General features: G+C 40.3%; 1 protein-coding gene and 1 long non-coding RNA gene across 4 annotated transcripts in view; one reads left to right on the forward strand and one right to left on the reverse strand.

Annotated features, from left to right (window-relative positions):
• PCSK5 (proprotein convertase subtilisin/kexin type 5) overlaps nt 1–25,952 on the forward strand; it is a 327,119-nt gene that overhangs the window by 275,189 nt on the left and 25,978 nt on the right. For both annotated transcript variants that reach the window (XM_025178860.2, XM_075931728.1), the window contains 3 exons: nt 16,697–16,739; nt 19,012–19,154; nt 21,390–21,590. In XM_025178860.2, the coding sequence (XP_025034645.2) occupies nt 16,697–16,739; nt 19,012–19,154; nt 21,390–21,590 (387 nt within the window). The remainder of the gene's footprint in view (nt 1–16,696; nt 16,740–19,011; nt 19,155–21,389; nt 21,591–25,952) is intronic.
• Nucleotides 1–25,952, reverse strand: part of LOC142829846 (uncharacterized) — a 58,692-nt gene that overhangs the window by 30,134 nt on the left and 2,606 nt on the right. For both annotated transcript variants that reach the window (XR_012904693.1, XR_012904694.1), the window contains exon 2: nt 17,180–17,291. This is a non-coding gene — a long non-coding RNA (uncharacterized LOC142829846). The remainder of the gene's footprint in view (nt 1–17,179; nt 17,292–25,952) is intronic.

Genomic DNA, 25,952 nt, shown 5'->3' on the forward strand with positions numbered 1-25,952 from the left:
TGTCTGCTTAGAAAGTACTGAATTTGAAGCATTTGTATTAAACTGGCATTTTGGGATCAAGCATTGAGCATTTCGGGATCATTTCTGAAGCATGATCTTGATGTCTTCACTCAGATCTCTCTCCCCCATAACCACTAAGGAATTTTGCCTGAGATCAGGGACTAATGGTAACTGGCACACTCTCAGTCAAAATGCACTAGGAGTTTCTGGGAATAAACAAATCTCCTTTCTAGAAATGATAGCAATTGCTCAACTGGAATTCAAGTTATGTTATTTTCATCCCTAAAAAGATATGATTCTTAGTATGTAAATAGACAGAGATACATTTTATTTAGATATGCAAAAAGATTCCGACTCTCCAGTAAAATGAGCAATGATAGGTATCCTTTGTTTAGTATGTCTGGATGAACAGCACTATCTAAGACCTAACTATTATTGTACTGCTGTCACCCTGGGTTGTGTGTAAATCACACAGCTTGCATTGACTGCAGGGCAACCTACAGGAGCTGAATGAAATAAGAAAGTGAGGTACATGAGAACACACTGCAATAAGCTTGGTGATTGATGGATTTGTTGCCTTCAGCAAATCACAAGGGTTTAACTGATTTTTAGACATCGTGATTCTTTGGTAATACATGTAACTTCAAGTATACTCTTCAGGGTCACTTTAATTAACATAATTGAACTGAGTGTCTTGTTCGTAGCCTGTGGGAAGAAGAACTCTTGCTTGTCTCAGGTTTGGGTCTATTGTAGTCTGTCTCTATCTTTTTACCTTTATCTGAGACCAGACATAAGTTAGAAAGCTTTTGATAGCTAATTATTTAGGTCTTGAATAATATATACCAGCAATCTCTTAGTCAAAGTTGATGACAAGCAATCTGCAAAGATAAATGTAATATTTGAGGATCAAACTTTACCCTCAATTTCTGTTAGCTTTTATACTTCAGCAGATTATTTTAGGACCTGGTGAAGGTAACATGGCAGGAGAGAGTGACAGGAAAGATCTCGAGGAAAGCGGAAATAGCAGGGGATGGATTGGCCAAAAGACAGTGGTAAGCAGATGGATCTTGGTTCCTCCTCAGATGAAGATGGCAGATGCTTGCATAATGACCCAATCCCAGAGGTTAGGATAAAGATAAGAAAGAGTCTAGTTTTAGGAATAGAGAAGTCACGTAAGCTCTCTCTGCCTCAATCTCTGCACGTCCGGGTGTATTGACACTTACCTCTCTCACAGGGGTGTTCAGAAACTTAACGACACTAAGCTATTTTGAGATTAAAAGTATTGATGTTATTAAAACAGATACAGCAGTGATAAGGCAAAATACATTGTTACAGACCAGTTAAACCATTTATAAGAAAATGTTCCAAAAATAGACGTTACTAATCATGCATTTAGGGTGCTCTGTTGTGTGTGAGCTCCAAATGCTAGGTATCACGCAATGTTTTCTGAACTCCATATTTTTAAATAGCCAGCTTTATTGAGAGTTAGAAAGCAGGCGGGCAGGCTTAAGACTAATTCTTATCACAGTGCACAACACTAGTAACTAAACAGGCTGGGAGCTAACGAATTCTACAGGTACAGCGGAGAAGGGCTTCTTTACCAGGCCACATTTTATGGCAATTACTGCAGCCTCTTTGCTGTAGAAAACCTACATTCATATTGAATCCTCATCTTCCCACAGACAGAGGGTGAGGTTGGTCCTGTAACGAAGTCTGGAATAACATGAGAGAGTTAAAAAAAAATTATTTTTTTTTTGCCATCAACATCTCTTCTGATTCTTTGCTGGCAAACATGAGTTCATGAGTTCTCTGCTTCACCACACCACAGGCTGGCAGCTTATGAAACAGTGATTACAATTATGCCACCAAGCGTAAATACTTTGTGAATTGTGGCATTTTCCAATTTTTGTGATTCCCTCTTTGATACTACAAGAGGTCTTAGATGAGAACTGGTGGTGATACCTAATGGTGATGGCATAACAAATATGTTTGCGGATTTGAATACTGAGAATACTATCCAGATAATAAGCCTGCCTCTGGGATGCTAGGTAAGAAGGCCCTAAGACACAGAACCTGCAGCACATAATTGTCTCTCTCAAATTCCCTGACCCTGTTGGATCTTACAATATGTACTACATCTCTGCTGGAGCCAGAAATGAAAGAAACAAGATGTCAGATGTAGCTAGGAGTGTAAAATATGACATTGGACAAATCCCCTGTGCATGGCCTGTGAGCTGCAGACAAGTATATATGTGTTATTACTTTAGAAACATTGTTGTGCCATAGACGCAGACTTTAGAAGAGAAAGAGGAGAAAGTATTAAAAGATCTCACTGCTTTGGCAAAGAGGCATGGACATCAAGCTGCTCTTTTAGGCAGTAATTCAGGTTAGACCTCAACTATTTGTAATGCATTTCCCTGTAGCTACGGTCCCGCAATTTTTGGCTTCCACAAAAATCCAGTGGAGGCTTGTTTGGGAGATGAGTGGGGAGAAAATCATGGGGTGAATTGAAAGGCTGGGAGGGAGGAGCGAAGTCTGCATAGCGGAGGCAGCGGAGGCATGGGCTGGGCCTAGTACCTGCCCAGTCTGCCAGATTATCAAAGGCAAATGACTTCAGTCTTGAAGCTCAGTTGTGATCCACCCACATGTGGACCCTATGCACAGACCTCACCCTTCCTCCCAATGTCTCTTGCAATTGCAAACAACAAGGTTAGTGCAAATTCTGGCAAGCCAGACATACACACTAGCCTGCAACAAGCAATTAAGCCTGAGAGGCTCTCTGAAATCATGAAGAAAAATCAATCCCCCATGCACCAGATATATTGCATATCCCATTGCTCAAAGCTCAGTGATGGACCATAAGCATTGATCTCTGAATTCTGAAACTTCAACCAAACCAGCCATTAAAGCAGAAAGAAAAGGGAGCAACAGAGGTTGGGATGGGATGGGTTTTTTTTTCTGTCTGAAATAATCCTAAAATTATCATGAGCCAAGGCTTCACAACTGTAGAAGCATTGCCCGTGTTCACAGCAGCTGAGCTGCACAGGTTCCCAGAACCTGTTGTCTTGAAAATGAGACAGAGTATCAGCAATACCACTATCCAGTGAGGGGCAACCTAGATTAGTCCTTCAATTCTGTGGGTCTCCTGAGATAGGGCAGTTTTGCTAACTGCACTTGCGTACTTAGAATTTGCAGGATGTGCCAACTGAATCACAGCAGCACTTTGACTGGTTGCAGAGGGAATGCATGGCTCTCGTAACATGTGCAATCAGCATTCAGCTCACTTCACATGCCCTTGGTCGTGTGTGTCACTTTCGTAATACCAGCAGGAAAAAAAAACTACACAGATGAAAACCAGCAGAATCTAGCAACCTTGTGAGAGGGCAATGGTAAACAAAATGTCTTGTGGGCCCCACATAGAACCCCAAGGGACCATATACAGACCTTGGGCCATAGGCTTAACACCATAAAATGGAGGCATCCCAACTTATAGGCTACATTTTAAAATTATTGCAACGTAGTTAACCATTTTTCTTAATTCTATTCTTCTTTCAGATAATATTACAAAGGGTAGTGATGAGGAGGTTGTGTTTCTTTGGTTGTTCTTATAACTTGATCACCTTTGGTTCTTTAATGAGAGAGCATGTACCATCCACTCCTGGAATCAGACCTTGCTTCAGGGACTCATAATTTCTTCAGAAACTTTTTTTAAAAAAACACAAACTTATTTTTAAACTTTTTTTTTTTAAGAGATCTACCATAGCTCTTTAGAAAGTGACTCTGCTACATCCTTTAGAACTGCAGAATCTAGCCCATTTCATGGCACTGTTTATAAAAAGTCTCTGAAATTGGTGTAAGTAAAAATGCCAGCAGAGCTGGCAGATATTGATGGTTTGTAGTTTTAGTTACATGATATGTATGAAAATATAGCACATAAGAGACATACATTTTTCCAATCAGGCTCAGCCTCCTTCTTGATCCATGCAAATTAAAAATGTATTGCAGATGTAGGCTTGAGTACTGAGAAGCACCATTATTTTGATTTCTACTTGCAATTGAATTGCAGATGGAAATTTGACAAACGCTGATTGCACCAGCAAAAAGGAGGCCACTCTTGAAAATTTAGTCATCACGCTCACTGTGAAGACACCTAACCTTGTTGATTTAGGCCTCAAGCCCTGCCACCAATGTAATTCTGAACAGACAGGCAGAGTACTGGGGAAATACGAATAAATTGCAAGAAAAAAGTATCTTCTCATCAGGACACAGCATGAGAGTTGGGCAATTATCTCAGGGTTACACTATCCCTTTTAGCAAGTGCACTCCCATGGGAGAATTGCCAGGGAATCCCCATAATCACCAGTCCAGCAGCCCCTTTTCTGACTCACTTCCCTCATAAACCTCTTCTGCAGCAATGGCATGAAGGGAACCCATACATAACGATGTGCTGTGTCCTGTTGCGGTGTTTATCCTTACTCAGAGACCCCAAATCCTGACTACCCTCCATGTAGCAAAACTCTACAAGTTCTGCTGTGCTTAGGACCATCCATGCCTACAGAACAGGTGGCAGGATTTGCCTCTTCTGACCTTTCCATCAAGAGGTTTTTCCCCCCCAATACCACCACTAGGAACCCAGGAACCAAAGCAACTGTACTTTCTAATTAGACTGATTGTCAAGATTAAAAAAAAAAAGTCAGATGAGCAACTGCATTGTTCTTATTCAAGGATAAGAAAAAACACTGAAACACTCCAAGCAGCAGTACTCCTGAAAGAATAAACTCAGGAACAAGCATTTTGGACCAAATATGCCTTGGTTACACCAGTGTAAATCTGAGTAGCTGTCAAAGGTCATCCAAATCAATCTTGGCTGCAAGCAAGCTAACAAACAGACAAGGAAGACTGAATAACTTGCAAAATACTCTACAAAGCCATTACACAAAATGAGATAGAGAAAAATGGAATATAATAGAGCAGGAGTGAGAGAAAATGCTTTTGGAGAAGATTTAAGGAACCCAAGAGATGTCTAAAAGGCAGCACTGTGAACAAAGATTCAAGCGTACAGGTACAAATTGGGACTCTGGCTGTTGCGTTCTTGATTAATGACTAGAAAGTGATCTAGTTCCCATAGCAACCTACGAAGCACAAAGGAAAACTTCATTTCTTAAAGATATTTCTGATGATGAATAGACAGACTTTCAAAATACGAAGGACTTTATTACAAAGATCCTCTTTTATCTTGGACTAAATCTTCCTCCAGAGGTTAATCTTGCAGGATGGATTTTAGTTTTGCAGATAAAAGGTCTTGTTTGCACGGGCTTCTTAAGTGGGAACGGCATTCTGTCCAAAAATAATACCTAGTAATTTTGGAAGGTTTTTTTTTTTATTTTCAGCAATGACATTTCAGTTTAGGTAGCACATGAGATTAAAGGATTTTGTCATGCTAACAGTATCTTCACATGGAGAGTTTTCCTTGGATGCTTATAATATTAAATAATAAGTAATTATTAAATAATACGAATCAGTAAATGAAAAGCTCTTTTTCTAGCATTTTCTTTCTGTGTGAAATAACATTACTGGGTCAATTCATTCTTGGGGCAATCCCATTAAGTCAATGGATTTATTCAAAGGATGAATTTGACCTAGAACTTCAGCAGTTTTAGACACAAAGCCTCTTTAGTATTTCCAGCTTGGCATCTGCAAAGCTGAAATCATTTTTTTAGTATTTACAAAGTAACTCAGCTCTGGCTCCTAAAAGTATTGGGTTTTGGCAAAATCTAAGCCAAATTCTGCATTCATTTCCATGGCTAAGATTCTGTCAATTTCATTGAATTACTCCTAATTCACAGTATATCAGAGAGCAGAGTTTTTGCTTTCCAATTAACAGAGGTTTGAAACCAGATCTTTAGGATCTCATTAAACGGTTTAACCATAGAAGTAGTCTGAAAGTTAGATGGCAGTCGTTATGTTACGTGTTAGAAATCTGCTGGGCTTTGCAAGGTACAAATGCTCCACTTCAACAGTTGAGCTTAAAAGTTATTGTGGGTCAGCAGCCACTTCAAGTCAGAGTTGTCTGAAGAAATAAACAATAAGGAAGAGTTTGTTGCTGCCGCGTTCTGCTATTTATCTGATGTTTATCAAAGAACTAAAATGCAGCTAAAATGTAACAAAGAACCTCTCAGCAACTTCACCCCAAGTATTAGTCACAAGCACCAACTTTTTCAGAAACTACAAACAGGTGCAAGCTCTGGGTTTGTGCCTTTATATAAGGAAGAGCATGTATGGAACCTCTTACTGGCTGAAGCAAATCCAAATCTTCTGAGATTATGTGCATATGCGAATGAAAGTTAAATTGTTTATTATATAAGCCTTACCCTGTCTACTCATTTCTGATAATGGGGGTGGGAGGAACAGACTGATTCAGCTGCCATTCAAGTCAATAGGAAAACTGTGATTGACTTTTGGGGTGCAAGACTATCACTGTAATGTTGCCCTCTGATACCCTCAATCATACTGAGTAGTGCCTTACTCCACAAATACTCCTATTGACTTCACTGGAATTACTTGTGGAGTAACCTACTATTCAACTTGAGTTAAGGCATCAGGATTTACATCGTATACAATACAATTTTTCTCAACCATGAATGATAACCCCTCGCATCTCAATACATCTGAAGCTTGGTTTAAAAATAATGCACCTGTCATACTGCTTGGATTCATCTCATATTTCTGAAATGTCAAAACACACTACAGTTTATACTCTTACCCAAGTTAGACATTTTCCTTTCTATTCTATGAGAACCTCCAGACAAACCCGAAACCATCATTCTGAATGCTTTGATTTTCAACTGGTTTATTTGAATGATCCTTAACTAACTGCTGCTTCTACCATTGTATTGATAGCATATACTCTCTGCTTAACCTCTCACTTAGGGGCCTGCTCCTGCTCCCATTGATGGATTCTTGCCATTAACTTCAACAGGAGTAAGGTTGAGCCATTAATTCCAGAGATCAGAAAGTTCTTATGTGTGGAATTCATCCCTGACTGTGAGCAGATACATATGACTGCAGACTACTAGATACTCAACTGTACTCTACAGTTTTGGTGTACAACAGTTATATGCAGTTTTGGTTTATGAAATTTCAAAACTACTAACTGTGGCATTGTCAGCCGACGGTCAGGGCAGTGAGTCCCTTATGACCGGCTGAAGTTCTTTTAAATTGTGCTTGGTTCTGTTACAGCAACTGAAGGAGTCAGGTTAAAGCTTAAACAGTTACTATTTTATTGTTACAGGGTAAACTTAGTTGTTAAATGCTACTACTGTGTTACAGATAACACAGACACTACAAAGGACAGGACAGAAATTACACTAATAAGTCACTTACAGGTACCATGAAACCCTTTGGTTCTCTGAGCTCTTATTAAATGCATGCAAAATAGACACATAGCAGGTATATATTCTCACCCCTGCGTTCCAGACTTGGCGTGGTCAGCGTCTTTCTCTCAATCCCTCGGGAAGAAGTAGGGCGAGGTTGGGCGTCCCACAGACCTCGGGAGACAATCAATACCTGCCAGCAGGTATAGATGATTGGAGCTCAAATGGGATGGGCTGCTGAACCTCTTTTATATCCCTTGGGTCATGTAGGCTTCTTCCTGGTTTCAAGTGGCCAATTAGGAAAAATGGCTTTGAACACCAAGTTTCCCACGAAGGGTGCAAAGCATAATTTACACCTGGGAAAATGCAGACAATGGGCACCTCTGGTATGTGATGGGCGAAGATTCCTCTCTGGGACAGTGCAGGCGTGTCAATTACTGGTACTAGCCATCAGGGCGATGGGAGGCCCCGGGTCGTCAGCTAGCCCATTTACTGTCTGGTTTCTGTTTATGGTAGAATCAGGGACAGGCAGCACACCTGTGTTCCCAGGGCATCAAAGGCTGACTGCCTTTCTCTTGCTCTCTGGGGGGGGGGGGGGAACCAAGATGGGGTTCGTGGAAAACCAAGATGGGGTTTGTGTCTGGCTACAGGCATGTAACCCAACTCTTAACTCAGTCTTTGTACCATATAACTGTAGAACAAAAAAAATTAGTCATGTAGCACTTTAAAGACTAACAAGATAGTTTATAGGTGATGAGCTTTTGTGGGGCAGAGCCACTTCTTCAGATCATATTCTGAAAGCGAATTGGCATGACCGTTATATACAATGAAATTGGCATGACCATTATATACAATCAGAGGGATACAATGAAAAGAGTAAAAAAATTACAAACTGACAAATCAGCTACATAGAATGTCAAGAGGGGGGCAAGAGGGAGGAGGAAATTGCTTACTGTAAAAGTCAATTAAGTGGCTAATCTGGGGTCACTACAAATATCAAAAGGTGGGGAGGCTGTCTTTGTAATGTGTAAGATATTTATCATCTCGATTAAGGACCATTCGCAATGTGTTGAATTTTAGCATAAATAAAAGTTCTGAGGTCTTCCTCTGTAATCTGGCATTAAAGTCTCTTTGTTGTAAGACACATGTTGTCAGGTCTTTAAGGGAATGGCCAATTTGATTGAAATGCTGGCTGACAGGTGTGTGTGTGTACATTTCTGATGTCTGATTTGTGAGCATTGATTCTTTGGTGAAGTGACTGACCAGTTTGTCCCATATACATCGCAGAGGGGCATTGCTAGAACATGATGGCATATATCACATTGCTAGACGTACAGAAATATGAGCCTTTGATCGTATAACTGACATGGTTAGGTCCAGTGCTGGTATCTCCAGAGTAAATATGTGGGCAAAGCTGGCAATGGGGTTTGTTGCAAGGGAAAATTCCAGGGTTAGTTTTAATGTGGTATGCCCTGTGGTTGTTAGTGAGAATCTTCCTGAGGTTAGTTGGTTGTCTATAGGAGAGTACAGGTCTGTCACCCAGAGCCTCTCAGAGTGTAGCATCATGTTCCTGTATAGGTTGTAGGTTACTGATAATATGTTGGAGGAGTTTGAGTTGGGGGCTATAGGTGATGACAAGTGGTGTTCTATTGTTGATTTTCTTGAGCCTATCTAGAAGTAGCTGGTTTCTGGGTATTCATCTGGTCTTTTCAATCTGTTTTTTTACTTCCCCCCCCACTGGGGAAGATTGATCTGAAGAAGTGGGTCTGCCCCACGAAATCTCATCACCTAATAACCTATTTTGTTAGTCTTTAAAGTGCTACATGACTGCGTTTTTTGTTTTATTCATATAACTGCTGGACAGCTAATGTAACACCAAAAAGAGACTCCACCAGCAATAGTGGCAGTTGCAGGTAAACCTGACTTCAGTACCAGGCAGGTTGGATGGAACTATAGTAAAGAACAGAATGATCAGACACATTGAATGACATGGTTTGTTGGGGAAGAATCAATATGGATTTTGTCAATGGAAACCAAGCCTCTCCCATTTATCAGAATTCTTTGAGAGGGTCAACACTCACGTAGACACAGGTAAATAAGTTTGTGACCTCCAGAGACCTGCCCTGGGATCAGTGCTGCTCAACATATTCATAAGTGATCAAGATAAAAGGTAAGCAATGAGACGGCAAAGTGTGGCAATGATAACAATTACTCAAGATACTTAAGACCATAGCTGAGTTACATAAGGATCTGACAAAACTGGATGACTAGGCAACAAAATGGCAGATGAAATTCAACGCTGAGAAATGCAAAGTAATGAACATTGAAAAATATAATCCCCGCTATATATACAAACTGATGGGGTCTAAGTTAGCTGTTTCCACTCAAGAAAAATCATGGAGTCATCGTGGCTAGTTCTCTGAAAACGTTTGCTCAGTGTACAACAGCTGTCAATAAAGGTAACAATGTTAGCAACCATTCAGAAAGGGATATATAATAAGGCAGAAAATAACAATATACCCCTATATAAATCCAGTTATGCCCACATCTGGAATATTGCATGCAGCTATGGTCATCCCATCTCTGAAAAGATATATTAGAACTAGGAAAAGTACAAAGAAGATGAACACAAATAATTAGAGTTGTGGAACAGCTTCTATATGAGGAGAGATTAAAAAGATTGGGGCTGTTTAGCTTGGAAAAGAGATAATTAACGGTGGTGATATGATACAGATCTGTAAAATCATGAGTGGTGTAGAGAAAGTGAATAGGGAAGTGCTGTTTATCCCTTCAAATAGCACAAGAACCGTTCATCATCCAATTATATTAATAGGGAGCAGTTTTTAAACAAACAGAAGGAAGTATGTCTTCACACAACCATGCACCATCAACCTATGCAGCTGGTTGTGGGGGACACGTGAGTGCCAAAAGTGCAATTGGGTTCAAAAAAGAATTAGATAAATTCATGGATGCTAGGGTATTAGCCAAAATGGTCAGGGATGCAATCCTAAAACCTCTGACTACAGGTAGCTAGGACTAGATGACAGGGGATGGATCATTCAATGATTACCCTGTACTATTCATTTCCTCTGAAATATCTTCCAATCACTGTTGGAAGACAAGATCCTGGGCTAGATGGATCATTGCTCTGACTCAGTATGGCCGTTCTTGTGCTCGTGTATAAAGTATTGCGCTGAGGTTGGCACATTTTGGACCATATTCTTATACTTCAAGCTAGTATAAATCAAGACCATTAAGTCAACTGACCTATTCTATCTGCTAGCACTTCCTTCCATTCAACCCCTTCACATTTACAATGCCTCCTAAGAGTTCAGACCTTCCCTGTTGCTGAAAAACATGAATGTATTTATCACTCACTCCTGAGACCTGCTGCTTTCTCAAGCTATGGAACCATTACATGGGACATACTGAGTATATCACATAATCTTTGTCTTCTCATACCCCATCTCTATTTTTCATCACGCCTTTTCCTTGTGTCCCGAGTCAAACTGTAACTGAGAATCTTGCCTTCTCTCTTGCTGTTATATACTGGTGCCCTTTCTCACGTGGCTGGCTATCAGGTGTCCTGGCCACCCACGGAAAGATGCAGTGGTGTCAAGAAAAAGAAAGAGAACATAAGCGCATAAGAACGGCCATACTGGGTCAGACCAATGGTCCATCTAGCCCAGTATCCTGTCCATCAACAGTGGCCAATACCAGATGCCCCAGGGAGAGGAAACACAATAGGTAATCCTCACGTGATCCCTCCCTGTCATCTTGTCAAGAGAAAGAAGGTATAACAAAAGAGACAAAGGGAAGACAGGTAAAAAAATAAAACTGGGACAAAAATGGAAGGGGAAAAACCCCTCACATGAACAAAGACGACCCAAGCAACAAAACTGAAATTTCCCAAAGTTTGGGAACTGCCTGTGTGATGGGGTTTTGGTTTGGCCCCATTTCTGCTCAACATTCCCATTATGATAGCAGTGTACATTGCAGTTGTCTTAATTGCGAGCTCATAAAGTACAAGTAAAAAGTTCTAGAGTGATAAAATATAATTACACTCATTAGTGACACATTAAAGCTTACAGCACTTCTTTTATATTATTTCATGTTATTGTTCAGAGAAATTATAATAAAACTAGCAATAACTTGAAATTAAGCAATTACTAAATCTTGATCCTTAAAGGAAGACAGTAGTGTAATATCAAATCATTTCTAGCCATTACCTTTAATTAAATTTAAAATGGAGAGCAAGGACTTGCTAATGCCAGGTACTGAATACCTCCATTTCTCTCTGACTGCAAGAGGAGCTGGGTGTGCTTAGCATATTCCAAGCTCAAGGCCGAGTCAATTAATGTTTCCTCCAAGCAATTTCATTAAAAGATGATAGCTAATAAACAAACAGCAAGCTAAAACTAAGAGTGCATAAAATTATACTTACAGTGCATAAGGTTAAATGTGAGCTTGAGTCGTTTCAAGATCTGGTTCTAATTTGATGGCAAAATTATATTCAATGGGGGAAATTCAGTACAGAGGGTCAATAATGTAAGTAATGTTTCCAGAATCAGACTCTATCTAAATACTGTGAACAGACATAATGAAACATCCCCGGATTTCCAAAACACCTTTGGAATTAAATTTTTAATATGCATGAACATACACAGTAAATATCTATATAAGCCTCTTAGGTAATACTACAAATCCCTTGAATAGTTTTACTTCAACTATTCAAATATAAATACTCCTCCAGCATAAACCCCATTATGCTTAACATGAATGTCAATCCTTCCCTTCTGGAATAGAAAAGGCACCAAACAATTTCCAAAATCAGAGAATTCCAACTGAAATTAGAATCTTTGACCAACAGTTAATCTTTGAAGGCATCTTTCTTATAGCAAAACATAAGACTATTTTTAACCTTCACATTTATCTCCACTCCCCTTATGCTGGGGAAAGTGTTGGGGGGAGGGGAAAATCACTTAGTTACAAAGTGGAAGAGAAACCAAAGGACTTTCTCCATGAACTCTAGGTGATCTGTACTTAACTCACATCCCTATAACAAAATCGCAAAGTCAGTGAAGTCAATGAGAGCTGTGCACACTTATCGGAGGGCACAATTTGGCCATAGATTGTAACAGGTTAAATCTTGCTCCATTGTAATCACTGGGCGCTTTGCTTTTGGCTTCAAAAGAAGCAGGGTGAGGACCAGTAGAGCTGAAAACAACCACTGGCAATACCGGGATAATATGCAGATCGGTCAGTAGTAGTCACATGCCAAAAAACACTCCTGAAAGCAGAGACCTCTGCTGGTTTGTTTACTTTCTGGAGACCCAGCCCTCTTGTAGCTGGATGACTGAGCTCTTACTGAATATGTGAACACACCGGAAATCCATCCCAGCATTCTTTCATGTTTGATAGTATTTTTCTGAAAAAGTTTCAGAAGGCCACCTTTGAGAAGAACTGAATTCAGTAAGTTCTCTCAGAGTGCTGTCTCTCTTAAAAACTAGCCAATTAGCCCATCATAAGACAGGTTTTTTAGGTCTCTCCTCCATGTCGGCATTCTCTCCTGAGCCTCCGGTCTCTTGCTCCATCTCTCTCTCTCCTCCTCCTACTGCCTCCCCCTCTCTCTCTCTTAGCTCTCCTCTGCCTCCTGCTCTCTCTTTCTCTTCTCCTCCTCCTCCTGCCTCTCACTCGGGGGACCATGGAGCCCAAACAGCCATTTGGGCTCTGCACTCCCCGTACTGCATGGGGAGCATGGAGCCCAAACGGTCGCTTGCGCCACTTGCTCCCACGCAGCGGCCTGGCTGAGTGGCGCAGAAATCAGCCGAGCACCACGGCGGGAGGCAAAGGGGGGGTGGTGACGTTCATGGCCGGGGGTGGGGCCTTGACCTGCTGTCACACCGCACCGCTCAGCCGGGCCACCGCGGGGGAGCAAGAGGAGCAAACGGAGCAAGCAGCCGTTTGGGCCCCGCACTCCCCATGCAGCATGGGTTGCCCAGAGGGAACAGCTAGTATTTCAGGCAACAGCGCCACCCAGAGGGAACAGCCAGCATTTCAGCGTTACAGACTCTCAGACATTGGGCTACTATATATATGATGATGGTTTCAAACAATTTAGAAGTTATAAAGCAGGATCTGTACTGAATGGCTAATACAATATTATAGGATTACGTGTGAGTCATGTTTTATTTCTGCCTATCATTAGAGAAAAATATAACTTTTGGATTTCTTTCTTCTCTAAGGTCCATTAGATATTAACTATTCTAACTCAGAAGCTTCAGCTGCCCATCTATAAAGCTGTAAATAATCCATTTTCAAAGGCATAATTTTCAGTAACATTGTAGCAAATTCTCACAAATGAGTTAAATTGGGTAACCAAATAAACAGACAGCTGTACTCTGGTTTCACAAAAGCTGTAAATCTGAATATTTGATTGGATTCTCTAGTGGTTTTAATTGGGGGGGGGGGGAGAGAACTGAAAGGAGTCTGACTTTACCCATGACAGTATAACCCAATAGGAGCTGTTATCACTAGTTACTGTTCCAGACATGAATTTCCTATAATGATTTTCTTTTCACAGTTTGATAGATAATGACTCAACAGCCTGCTGTAGACATCCCTCTGACAGCTTGTGGTTCCTTGATATATATTTGCACAAGGAGACTAGACATAAGTGTTACATGTGTATCTACTGACAGATGTGAACAGAAACCAAGTTCTCAAAACCTTCCATAGCAATATTGCCCATTTCTATATTCAGTCTTTACCATTATACAAGTATTGGGGCTATTCCTGTGAGTTGCTGGGTAACTTTCTCTCCCCTTGGAGTAAAAAAGCAATGAGGATGCGCACCAAGTTACAATATCGGAGAGAACTAACAAAAATATGTAACTTTGGTTTTGTCTTCACTGCCAAGTTTTGTCGGAAAAACCTGCCTTTTGGCGACAATACAATGACAGTGCACACACTACAATGGGACTTTTGTCAGGAAAAATGCCAAGTTTCTGTGACAAAAATCTTCCACCCCATGAGAGACTTTTTTTATTTTTCCTCTCCCTTTATTGTCAACAAAGACCCAGTGTAGACACCGCTGTTTGTTTTGTCAATAGAACTGCCTTCCTCTAGTATCCCACAATGCCTGTCCTGAATACACAGCTGAGCTTTGATCTCTGCTGCCCTGCAAGCATGTGCCCCTCCCCTTTCAAAGCTCTGGGAATTGTCTGACAAGTATGTGAACTGCTCCATTTGGGGAGCACACAAAAAGCAAATCTTTGGACTACACCTGTCCTTTCCTGCACTAAGAACACAAAGGAAGGCAGACTGTTGCCGCATGGAGTGGGGGGAAAGGCTGATGTGCTGGTTTGACATTTCTCAGCCTGGAGAGCTCACAGATCTACTCATGGTGCCACTTTCAGCAGCTGAAGAGGCTGTGGGAGAACTGAAGGGAAATCCCAAGATGTACAGGGATGCACTCTGCCTTCCCACAACATGGCACTGTAGGATACATACCCAGAGTGCATTGCTCACGCTGTCGATCGTGGTTTGCCCTATATGGACACAATCTCTCAACAGAGGGATGAACTGCAAACACTCTCTGGTGTTTTTTGATGTGTTGACTTTTGGGTGTCGACATAAGTTTTATTAGCAAAATTTGTCAGCATAGATATATCCTCTGTTTGCCAGCCATTTCAAAGGGGAGACAAAATATTTGTAAATTTACGTTCACTTCCTTGAATCATGACACACTCTTCTTCTGGTTTTGGCAATTTAAAAAGCTGTCTCCAAATCTCACCCTGGAGGCTTCCTTGATTAAGTAGTCAAACTCAATCTCCTTCCAAATTAAACAGTCTGAAATCAGCTTTTGCCAAAGATAGGTACTGTATAGCCCAGTATTCCCTGTAAGCTAGCAAATTTAGAAAATGTCTTTTTTTAGGACATTTCTTCATACACCTCATTCCTGTTCTCAGAAACCATGCAAGAGGAGCACTGAGCAAACCAAATGCCTTTCACTGAGGATAAAAATTACTTTCCAGAGAAAGAACTCAATTTTTTAAATTCTATTTCCTTTATCAACTTTAGAAAACCCAAGTTCAAACAACACTGAAGTTAAGTGGCTGCTTTTGTTGTTTGTTTTATAAACATGAACAATCTTTATGAGCAAATCTCACAATTCAATAACTTGGCAGATATAGTCCACGCCTGGCTATTAAATGTGTCAACGTGGTTAAAATAGTGTCATTAAAAATCTGGACTTTAGCATTATGTAAAATACTAGGAACTTGTTTATTTCTGTTTCATGGAAGAATGTTTACAACAACCGGACTTGTGCTGTTCTCTTGCCCCAGGTCTCTCTTCACCCTATTCTGGGAATTTAATCACAGCTTTCGTGTAATAGTGTGTACAATACATATATTTCTTACTTTAAAGTGCTGAAAGTACATAATGTTCCAAATTTCTTACTTTAAAGTGCTGAAAGTACATAATGTTACAGCTCCCTTGGAGAAGACAAAGGGCATTAAAACCAGCTGCAACTCCACAGGTGACGATTCCCTTCATATAGGAGTCCCCAGTAAGTGTTGAGCCAAGTATGCCAGCTCCTACACCAAGCCCAGTGTGTGTATGAGGAATGGGGAGGGAATATAACTAGTGCATATCACACTCAGGCAAATTCCAGCTGGTGGACAGTCCTTATGGAATCCCAGCTGGCCCCTGGCTGTTGTGAAACAAGGCAAGAAATAAGGACACTTTGTTATCTCTGTTCTTTGCTGCACCAAGTGAAAACAGTAGAGTGTGCTCATGTGCCATTACTAATTCCGTCTGATCAAGTTATCGGAAGCATTTGCACAAAACAGTGATTGCAGCCTTGTACACACACATTCTTCTGTCCCCAAAGACCTATATGTATGCAAAACCATGGTTATACAGATAGGTATTCATACAAATCCAGGTTTGCAAGTTTCAAGGTTATTATGCTGAAACCACATTTTGAACAGTGACTAGTGATTGTGTATCTAAATTTCTGGGTGCCCATGAAAGACTCCTTGAAGGATCCTGATTTTCAAAAGATGGGTGCTCAACACTGTATGAAAAGCTGGTCCTCTTATGGTGTCTTCAGTTGGGCACCCAGAATCGCTACCCACTTCAAAATTTAGGCCAGAATCTGAAAACTGAAGGGAATTCAGATCTGAGACTCCATGTCAGGCTCATCTTCGATTATTCCAATGTTTGAAAATAGTTTATTTTTAAACTTTGTCATGTCTTGCATTTGGTTTTTCAAACTGGAGTGCCTTTTACATATTTTTTTGTTTTTTTAATTCCAGATGACCCAAGAATATGCAGATCATGCATTCACAATTACTATATGTAAGTTCAACTCTTTTAATGTTGCTACATTTTCTGAACCAACAACAATTCTCCCGAAGGTATTGATGGTTGTGCCATATCAGTTAGCTTTGTAGTTTCTCCTTGAACAAAGAGGAGTTGTGGATAAACTTTAAAAGGGGCGGAGAGTGATAGGTGTGGGAGACCCCCTTCAAAATAAAGCAAAGTATTATTCGCTAGAAGATTCTTAATGCCGTCACTTAAACTCCCACTGACCAGAACAAAAGTTGTTGAGGAAATGTATCACCAAGCAATACCAAGCTGATTTAATCTTTTCCCGCTCCTACATAAGTCAGAGACAAAAGCTCCAAAGGGAGCAGGCTGACATCTGCTATTCGATGATGGCAATAAACAGATACAGCACTCTAACACTGTCAAGCTATTGAGATGAGCAACCAGTGTCATGACAAATAATAGCCTACCTGTTTACTCTGCTTGGGAGAAAGTCTTTCTCTTTTGCAAATGGCAAGCATCCAGTCTCACACTTGTGTTCGGGAAGTCTGTCGGGCCATACCCGCATCTCGTAAATGCACCCTGTTGGCAAATTTCAAGATTAATCTCCATATATACTACAGCTAATATCCACTAACTACTGGGCCCAATAATAAGTGTTTGCAATTGTAATTTATTAAATGATTGCAGTTAAAAAATGCCTAGTACAGTCCTCAACGGTCATGCCGTGGAAGTAACATCTAAGATTAAAAACTGGCCGATAGGTCTCAAAATGTAATGGTAAACAAGGAATCAATTGAACGTGTGTTTCTGGAGGGACTTCAAAAAAAGATCAGTCCTTGGCCCTACATTAGCCCATATTTTTATCAGTGATAAAGTCTGCAAAGTTTGGGGTAAATGATGAAGAGTCATTGACATGGTCAGGCCTGCCAATAGGGGAAGAGGGGCAGAGGCAGGGACTGGGCAGTTGCTCTGAGGCCTGGCAATTCAAAGGAATCTGGGGCTCCCAGCTGCTGCAGCCCTGGATCCCTCTGAATCACAGCCAGAGTGCTGGAGGACTGAGCCAGGCACTCCACGTAGCTCTGAGGGCTTGGGGCATGGCATGCTGTGGTTCAGATGGCACTGAGGCTCCCAGCCCCGCCCCTTTTGCCTGAGGTCCTGCCCCTTCTGGGGGCACAGAACTGAGCCTGGGTGTTGACCCTGCTGGATACAGTCACTGATACAGAGTGATCTGGATCACTGTTAAACTGGGAGCAAACATTTTGTTTCAATCCAGCCAAATGTAAAGCCATACATCTAGAATCAAAGAATGTGGGCCACACTGACAGAAAAGGGGATACTATCCAGAGAAGGAGTGACTGAAAAAGACTTGGGGGGGAAAGGGGATGATGGCAGGTAACATACTGAACATGAGGTCCCAGGTGACACTGAATTGAAAAGGTCTAATGTGACTCTTTTATTTATAAACGGAGGAATATTGAGTAGGATAGAGGAGGTTACATTACTGGGGTAGACAAATTTTGGCATGAGGGCCACATCGGGTAGGGGAATTATATGGAGGGCCAGATAGGGAAGGATGGGGAAGACTGTACCTCCTCAAACAGCCAGGCATGGCCTGTGCCCCACCTCCTATCAAACCTCTCTGGGACCTCTACCCTGTGGCCCCCCAAGCCACCCGCTCCCTATCCCATTGTAACCAGTTTTGGTGATCACAATTCTAGAAGGGGGATGAAAAATTGGAGACGGTTAAGATAAGACCAGCAACACTGATTCAAAGATTAAAATGCATGCCTTACAGTGATAGACTCAAACAACTCAATTGACTTTAATATATAATATAATATAATATAATATAATATAATATAATATAATATAATATAATATAATATAATATAATATAATATAATATAATATAATATAATATAATATAATAATTGACTATTATGCAGGAAATCAGATTAGATGATCACAATGATTTCTTTTGGCTTTAAAATGTGTGGATCTATGAATCTGAGCGTACAAATATGGTGTTATGCATATTTAGATGGCCAGTTATCAAACAACTGCAACAAATGTACAAATTAGGCACACAATTTTTTTTAATGAAACTTCAGAAGTATATTTGTGAACCATAATATTAATCAACCAGGTTTGTAGTGGAGTGTTGAAATAGGTAGTTATTTAGTTTGTGAGTAATTATATTACATATGCTTAGGGATTATGCATGTTCACCAGACACACAAAATAAACTCCATAACCTTATGCAGATTTATTAAACTCACTAAGAATGTTCTGCCACTAGGTATAAGCACCACTGCTATAAAGACTGTCCTGAGAACACCTACAATGATGACAGTACTCTCCAGTGTATAGAATGTGATGAAAACTGCGACAGCTGTGATAAGTACCGTTGCTACAGGTGTAACAAAGACTTTTATCTCTTAGGTAAGCAAAGTAACAGGTAATGTACATAGGACGTCTCAAAAACGATTTAACTGAAAGCCAAAATCTGCACCAAATTCTTTGAAGTTCCTAAGCACCCTCTAGAGAGGTCATTGTGCATTGAGAGCACCTTGTAGAAACAGGCCCTTTGTGTAAATACAAGGGATCTTTTGATTCAAAAGTCCCAAAATGTTTGACTAGAATTCCAACTGGGATTTTTATTTTTAACAAGTGTTTGGCTTCAATCCCTTTTCTTTGAGCACGTACAGGAAAAAATTTCTATTTGATAGAGCTATGTGCAATGAGGTGGTTTTCGTTCAGTCAAGCAAACCTTTTCTTTGCTTTTAATTTGTATGGCTTTGCACACTGGAGTTTAACTTTGACTTTCAGATCTAAACAAATAAACCTTAAATGGCCTGAGCAAAACCCAGTTAAAACCACTAAACTTCATATCAAGCTCACACTAAACTAAGAATTCCCCATACAACTATAAAGCCGCCATCAGGGCTAACTCAGACAATGATTCCAAACATATGGGAGACCCACCCCTCCAGATCTGGGTGCCATGGAGCACAAACTACTTCATGTTGCCAGAAAGCTCTGTGGTAATAAAGCCACAGACCAAAGTTGTCTCAAGATGATCATGACCATTGCCAGGGTACAGTTTAAGATCCTTCATCCTCCTGTTTAATTTGAAAGCCCTATCAACTTGTCTTCTGACCACTTGTATGTCCAATTCCAAACACAAGATCTGTTGCTTTCTTCTGGCTTTCTGCCACATTGTAAGAAAGAAAAACTCAATTTTGGGCTCTGCAACCAGAAGTCCTAATCAACTGGCTTTTCAGTTAACTCAGATTTGCTTAAATTAGACACAAATCTCTCTCAACTGTTTTAGTGTTTACACTGCCAAATATCATCATAGTATCTGAGCACCTTCTCTGTGGTTGATGAAGGTGTAAACCACTCGGCATTAGTCCCAAATTTGCTAAAATCTTAAAATTAATCAGGACCTCAAACCATGGGTCTAGATTTGGATCTTAGATTTCAGTTTGTCCCTTTTTAGACATAGAGTCCAACTATGAAATTCAGAACTAGATCTGAAATGTTTTTAGATGGAGTTAGTATCTTGAGGTAGATTCAGCTCTGCTTAAACCCTTGGTGGAGAATGGCTTGAAAGACATTTGAATTTATTTATAAGAATAAGAACTGTGTTTAAAGTTTGCAATCAAATTTTAAACCAGGGTCAGGGGGAGGGGAGGAGGCCCAACAAAAAATTCATACTGTTCTACTGTTCTGTTTGTGCTTCTTAAATTGCATCAGATAAAAATCAGGGATCTATGCCTCCCCCAGTGTCAAATAGCCAGAATTATTCAAAATACACAAGTCTATCTTGGATGCTGAAACCTAAAGAATACATTTTAGAGCTGTGATAGGTCACAGCTGCAGGATTCCCAATTGACTTTAACTTGTTCATTTCCAATTGGCTTTAATATGAATCATATGACTGAAACCACACACAGCCTTTCAAAGTATATTCTGGAATTACCAACAGGGTCGGAGGGAAAATTAAGAAGACTGGAGATTAAACTTCACTAATAACCCTCAAGCCCAGAATAATGTTAGTGTTACTGTTCATCATAACACCCAGAATGGATAGGTGTATAAAGCATTTCTTCATCTTGTGGTTCTTGACCTGTGGGAGCAATACTATGACTTAAAGCAGGGGTGGGCAAAATACATCCCAATGGCTAGATCCGGCCCACCAAGTGACTGGATCTGACCCGCGGGAGCCTCTGCCAGGCTCCCTGCTTTCCCTGCCCCCATGTGGTGCTCAGTGCAACTCTCTGAACACTGCAAGCCCAGGGGGAGGAGAGAAAGAGGCTTCATGTGCTGCGCCCCAACATTTCTAGCAAAATCTTGCAGCTCCCATTGGCCAGTTTCTGCTCCCAGTCACAACCACCTCTCAAACTCTGCACTCCATCCTGCACCCCAGACTCCTGCCCAGGTCACACACACGTCCTTCACTCAAACACCCTCCCAGATGCCACATTCCATTCCTGAATCCCAATCTCTTACCCTAAGCTCCCTTCTGCACCCAACTTCCATCCCAGCCCCCTCACCGCCTTCATTAATACCATGGACGAGAGAGGCCCATGACCACTTACCAAATCCTTAGAGTGCCCCCCATGAAAAACGATTGCCCACCCCTGCCTTAAAGGGTTTCTCTTTATATTGTAGATGGGAAATGTATGAGCGACTGCGGAGCTGGTTTCTACATAGATGATAACTTAGGAGAATGTGAAGAGTGCCATAGGACCTGTGCAACATGTGAAGGGTTCAACTATGATGACTGCACCAGCTGCAAAGAAAACTTACAGCTACTCCATGGGAAGTGTGTGAATCCAAAAAACATGACAGTGGAGGGGAAATTCTGGAATGGTATGTTACTAGATGCTTTGATCCCTTTTCATTTCATCCCCGTGGTCTATAATGATTAGAAGTGTTTAGAAAGATGTCCAAACCCTTGTTTCCAAGTTCCTATAGGCTGGATAAAAATACCCATATCTAAGTAGATTGAGAAGTTAAAAAATTGATCTGACTACGAGTATAACTCCAGTCACAGAGTGGAATTCACCCCCTTTGCAGAGAACCTAATCCAGTTTAGACCCTATTTTTGAGGCCATTAGCTCCCTGAACAGGGTTGAATTTCACTTTGAATGAAGTATGTAAGAAATAACCAAATGGACTGAAATAACTAATGGACTGAATACAGGATTTTGAACTAGAATTCTTGAATTTTAGCCTGGATCCTGCCATTAGCTTCATCTGTGACTGCACTTAAACCCTATATTGGATTCCCCATCTATACAATGGAGATAATATTTTTATTCCCACAAACACTTCGTGAGGTATTAGTTAATGTCAGTAAAACATTTTGAAATGCAAAATATTATTGCTGAGTATTATTATTTCTGAAACAAAACAAATAATTTGATGCAAATACATCATGGTTTTTTTTCTTTTTTTGTTTGGTTGGGTTTTTTGTTTTGGGGTTGTTTGGTTTTTGCTGTGTTGTTTTGCTTTTAATTGGCATCTACATGCCTCCCACTCTCTGCTGTAACCAAACAAAATACACATCTGGCTATGTCATATTCATTAGGGTGGCAGTCTAGTAAAAAGCCATAGCCTACATAGCTTAATTCAATAACTAATACAAGTGCCTCTGAAAAAGCTTCTTAATCTTTCTCTATCAAAAAATATGCTAGAGTGAAGGCAGGCCAGATTGTGGCTTAGGTGCGTTTAATTCAGCTCTCAAATAAAAATGCCATTATCTTCATTTCTACTAGACTATGTCTGAGCACATGGATCCAGGCAAGGTAGTTGAAAATGTTACAATAGATTTATTAACTGAATTGATCATTCATTTTGGACAATATAGTTCATAACTAATCTTTTGAGTCTCATGAGACAAAAAACTGTTGTCTCAGTTTGGCTCCTAGAAATTGAAACTAAAAGGCATACTAAGAGATAAGTCAATGTGAAGGCAGAATTTATTTACCTTTTGAAGGATTATTGTAGCTTGGTCCATGATTAAAATCTCTTTCTGGGTATAAGGTATACATTTTTGTATATCTAACTTTCACTTCTTTTCCTTGTGTGAGGATAAATGAAAGACCATAATCATGAATTTTCATGAGCACACAGACCAAAGACTAAGACAGACTTTCTAAAATTACACTTTTTTGTGGGTATTCTACTGGGCTAACAATTCAATTCCAAACTGGAAATTTGTTAATAAATCAGAGCAAGGCCTAAAATAAGGAAACAGAGTTTGTCTGGCATCCAGACATTTAAAAGGAAAAGCAAGCCAAGACAAAAAATGGCTGAGCTCTGTGTTTGTAGTTCAAAACATCTGCATTTTATCTAGTGTACCAGATGATGAAATAACTTTGGGAGCCAGGAGACATACTAGTGTAGGCTTGATTCACCAAGTGATTGCACACACCCTATCAACTGGACTAGACATTTTGCAAGCTGCAATCAGGTCTTCATTTTGCCAGTTCACTGGAAATACCACACCCTGAGCTTGTATGCTCCTCAGTCTTACAGTGTAGCCTAGCGTCTTCTTTTGAGAGGTGCAAAGGAAATATTACTGTTACAGATCCAGCGTGGACCGTGTGCTTCTTCACATGCAAATAATTCCCAAAAAATTAGTTATCAATTAAGTAAGCCAGAACAGCTCATATCACACATTGTAACACATAATGGAAGTAGTAGCCAAAAAACAAACACAAGTAACTCTACTAAAAGCCTGACACCAATGGTATATGCCTTTGCACTTTTTTGTTGTTCCTTAAATGCCATTAAACAATTAAACATATAACAAGGGTTGGTAGAGAGCAGACAAAATATGCAGAAATTAGAGGGTTATAGGAATTACAGGCCATCTGGTACAATTCTTCATAGGTCCACTAAGGTTTAAACCAGCTAGAATCCGGCTCTAGGTGTGCATTTTGTTGATGGGACTAGTGAGGGAATAGGGACTAATGCATGAGGCAGAAAGATGAAGAATAAGGGGGATAAAAGGAAAGAGAAATCTAGATGGAAGCTTTTATGACTTCTACAGAGGAGGATTTAGCACCATCGAAGGAGATAGGGGACTTTTTAAAATTAGCATACATATGTGAAATGTAACACTGTCAGAGGCAGGCAACACTTATTCAATAACCTATACACATTTTTTATCATCCCCATTGGAGTTGCATGCAGATTTTTTTTATTCAAGGCATTCATTCGTTAAATTAATCTTACGGCTGTTATTTGATAACCAATTTGGGAATTAATGGTTACTGGGGGTTGTGACTTACTTCTCACCTAACTTTTAATTTATAATTCTCATAAGCCTTTGAGATGGGATTGGTTCTAGTATGTTATTACCTCTCTATATTGTTTTCATTAAGTTTTATCATGTCTATTTAATTGTAATTAGCTTTTCAAGATATGAAGTCTATTTTCTTTATTTTTATTCATGGCTGTATTATTTTTGCAAGACCAATGCCATAACAGAATAAAATCTAAGAGACTAAACAGCATCCCCACTGGAAACAACTGGCTCACATTCAAATCACATCCTTTCTACACAGCATACAGACCAGACAGGTCACCTTCTAGAAGTAAAGCACATGTGGTTACAACCCAGGCAGTGCAGCTCCTTCTATATTCCTCACTGCAGCAATGTATTGCTTGTTTTTGGCTTTGAATTTACCAAAATATATTCACAAATAAATGCAGGTTTTCTTTAGCAGAAGCTGCTGTATTTTCAATTCGGAAGCAAAGGGGAGTAATTGCAAATGTGGGTGGGGAACCACTTTCATACCAAGAACTGAAACAAATTAACTATTTAAATCCCTTTTCCCTATATTCGAGCATGAAAAAAGGGTCCCTAAACAGAGGGGCTACGTCTAGACTGGCCCCTATTACGAAATAGCCATGCTAATTTCCAACTTTGGAATAGGGAAATCCGCGGGGGATTTAAATATCCCCCGCGGGATTTAAATAAACATGTCCGCCGCTTTTTTCCCGGCTTGGGGAAAAGCCGGAAAAAAGCGTCTAGACTGGCGCGATCCTCCGGAATAAAGCCCTTTTCCGGAGGATCTCTTATTCCTACTTTCAGGTAGGAATAAGAGATCCTCCGGAAAAGGGCTTTATTCCGGAGGATCGCGCCAGTCTAGACGCTTTTTTCCGGCTTTTCCCCAAGCCGGGAAAAAAGCGGCGGACATGTTTATTTAAATCCCGCGGGGGATATTTAAATCCCCCGCGGATTTCCCTATTCCAAAGTTGGAAATTAGCATGGCTATTTCGTAATAGGGGCCAGTCTAGACGTAGCCAGGGAGTCAATAGGTGGCTTTTACATATGTAAAGACAGTAGGTGGATCTTACACTGAACAGGTGTGAAGGATTATTGTGTGCATAAATACAAGGTAAAAATGAGCAGGCCAGGGATCACCTGGAAATTGACTATGCATGAATGAAAACTCTGCTAAGGCTACCTAGCAGTATGAGAAAGACTAAAGAAATGACTGTGGAGCCCTGCAGCAGGACTGGCATCCCACAGGTCTCACTGCCATAATAGTAGGAGCAGGACTAAATACAGTCTGCTCCACTGTACAGCTAAGCAGCAATTTGATTACCAAGGATTGCACTTAAACCAATGTCTCCTCACATATACCAATTCATCCTGCCTTCTTGAAAACAAGTGAGCAGGCATTCAAGGACCTTCAAATTTATTTCCACTCAATGTGAAAGATTGCATTGGATATCTTTAAGGATGGGTGTACTCTTTCTTTAGATATGTAATAGATGATTCTAAGGGAAATCTTAAGTAGAAGCCCTAGAAAGACTAAAGTAACTTTAGGGACACTTAACTTCAGTCCTCCAGCATGGTCAGGATATCTATTACCTACTGTTACCATCGTGAGAACAAACTTCCTTCTTTAGTGCTAAAAAAAATTAATGCTTACTGTGATTGTTTATTATTGCCCCACGTCCTGTTGTCAGAAGTAGACTGACTCATTTGGAACAAGCAAAAGAAAGAACCAATGTTTAGCATTTCCTAAAACTTTCCGCTTGATAAACTCATGGAATGCCCTGAGTAGATGGAATGCTACCACAGATCCCTAACTACCACAAAGTGGCAAAGTACAAGTCAGTTCCTTAGTTTCTGCAATGGGGAGTGAGGCTGAAAATATTTATAAATTGCTTGACTTTACTGATGAAGGAAACAAATTAACATGGTATTGG

Source organism: Pelodiscus sinensis, chromosome 6 (assembly GCF_049634645.1).
Source record: "Pelodiscus sinensis isolate JC-2024 chromosome 6, ASM4963464v1, whole genome shotgun sequence".
Lineage (NCBI taxonomy): Eukaryota > Metazoa > Chordata > Testudines > Trionychidae > Pelodiscus > Pelodiscus sinensis.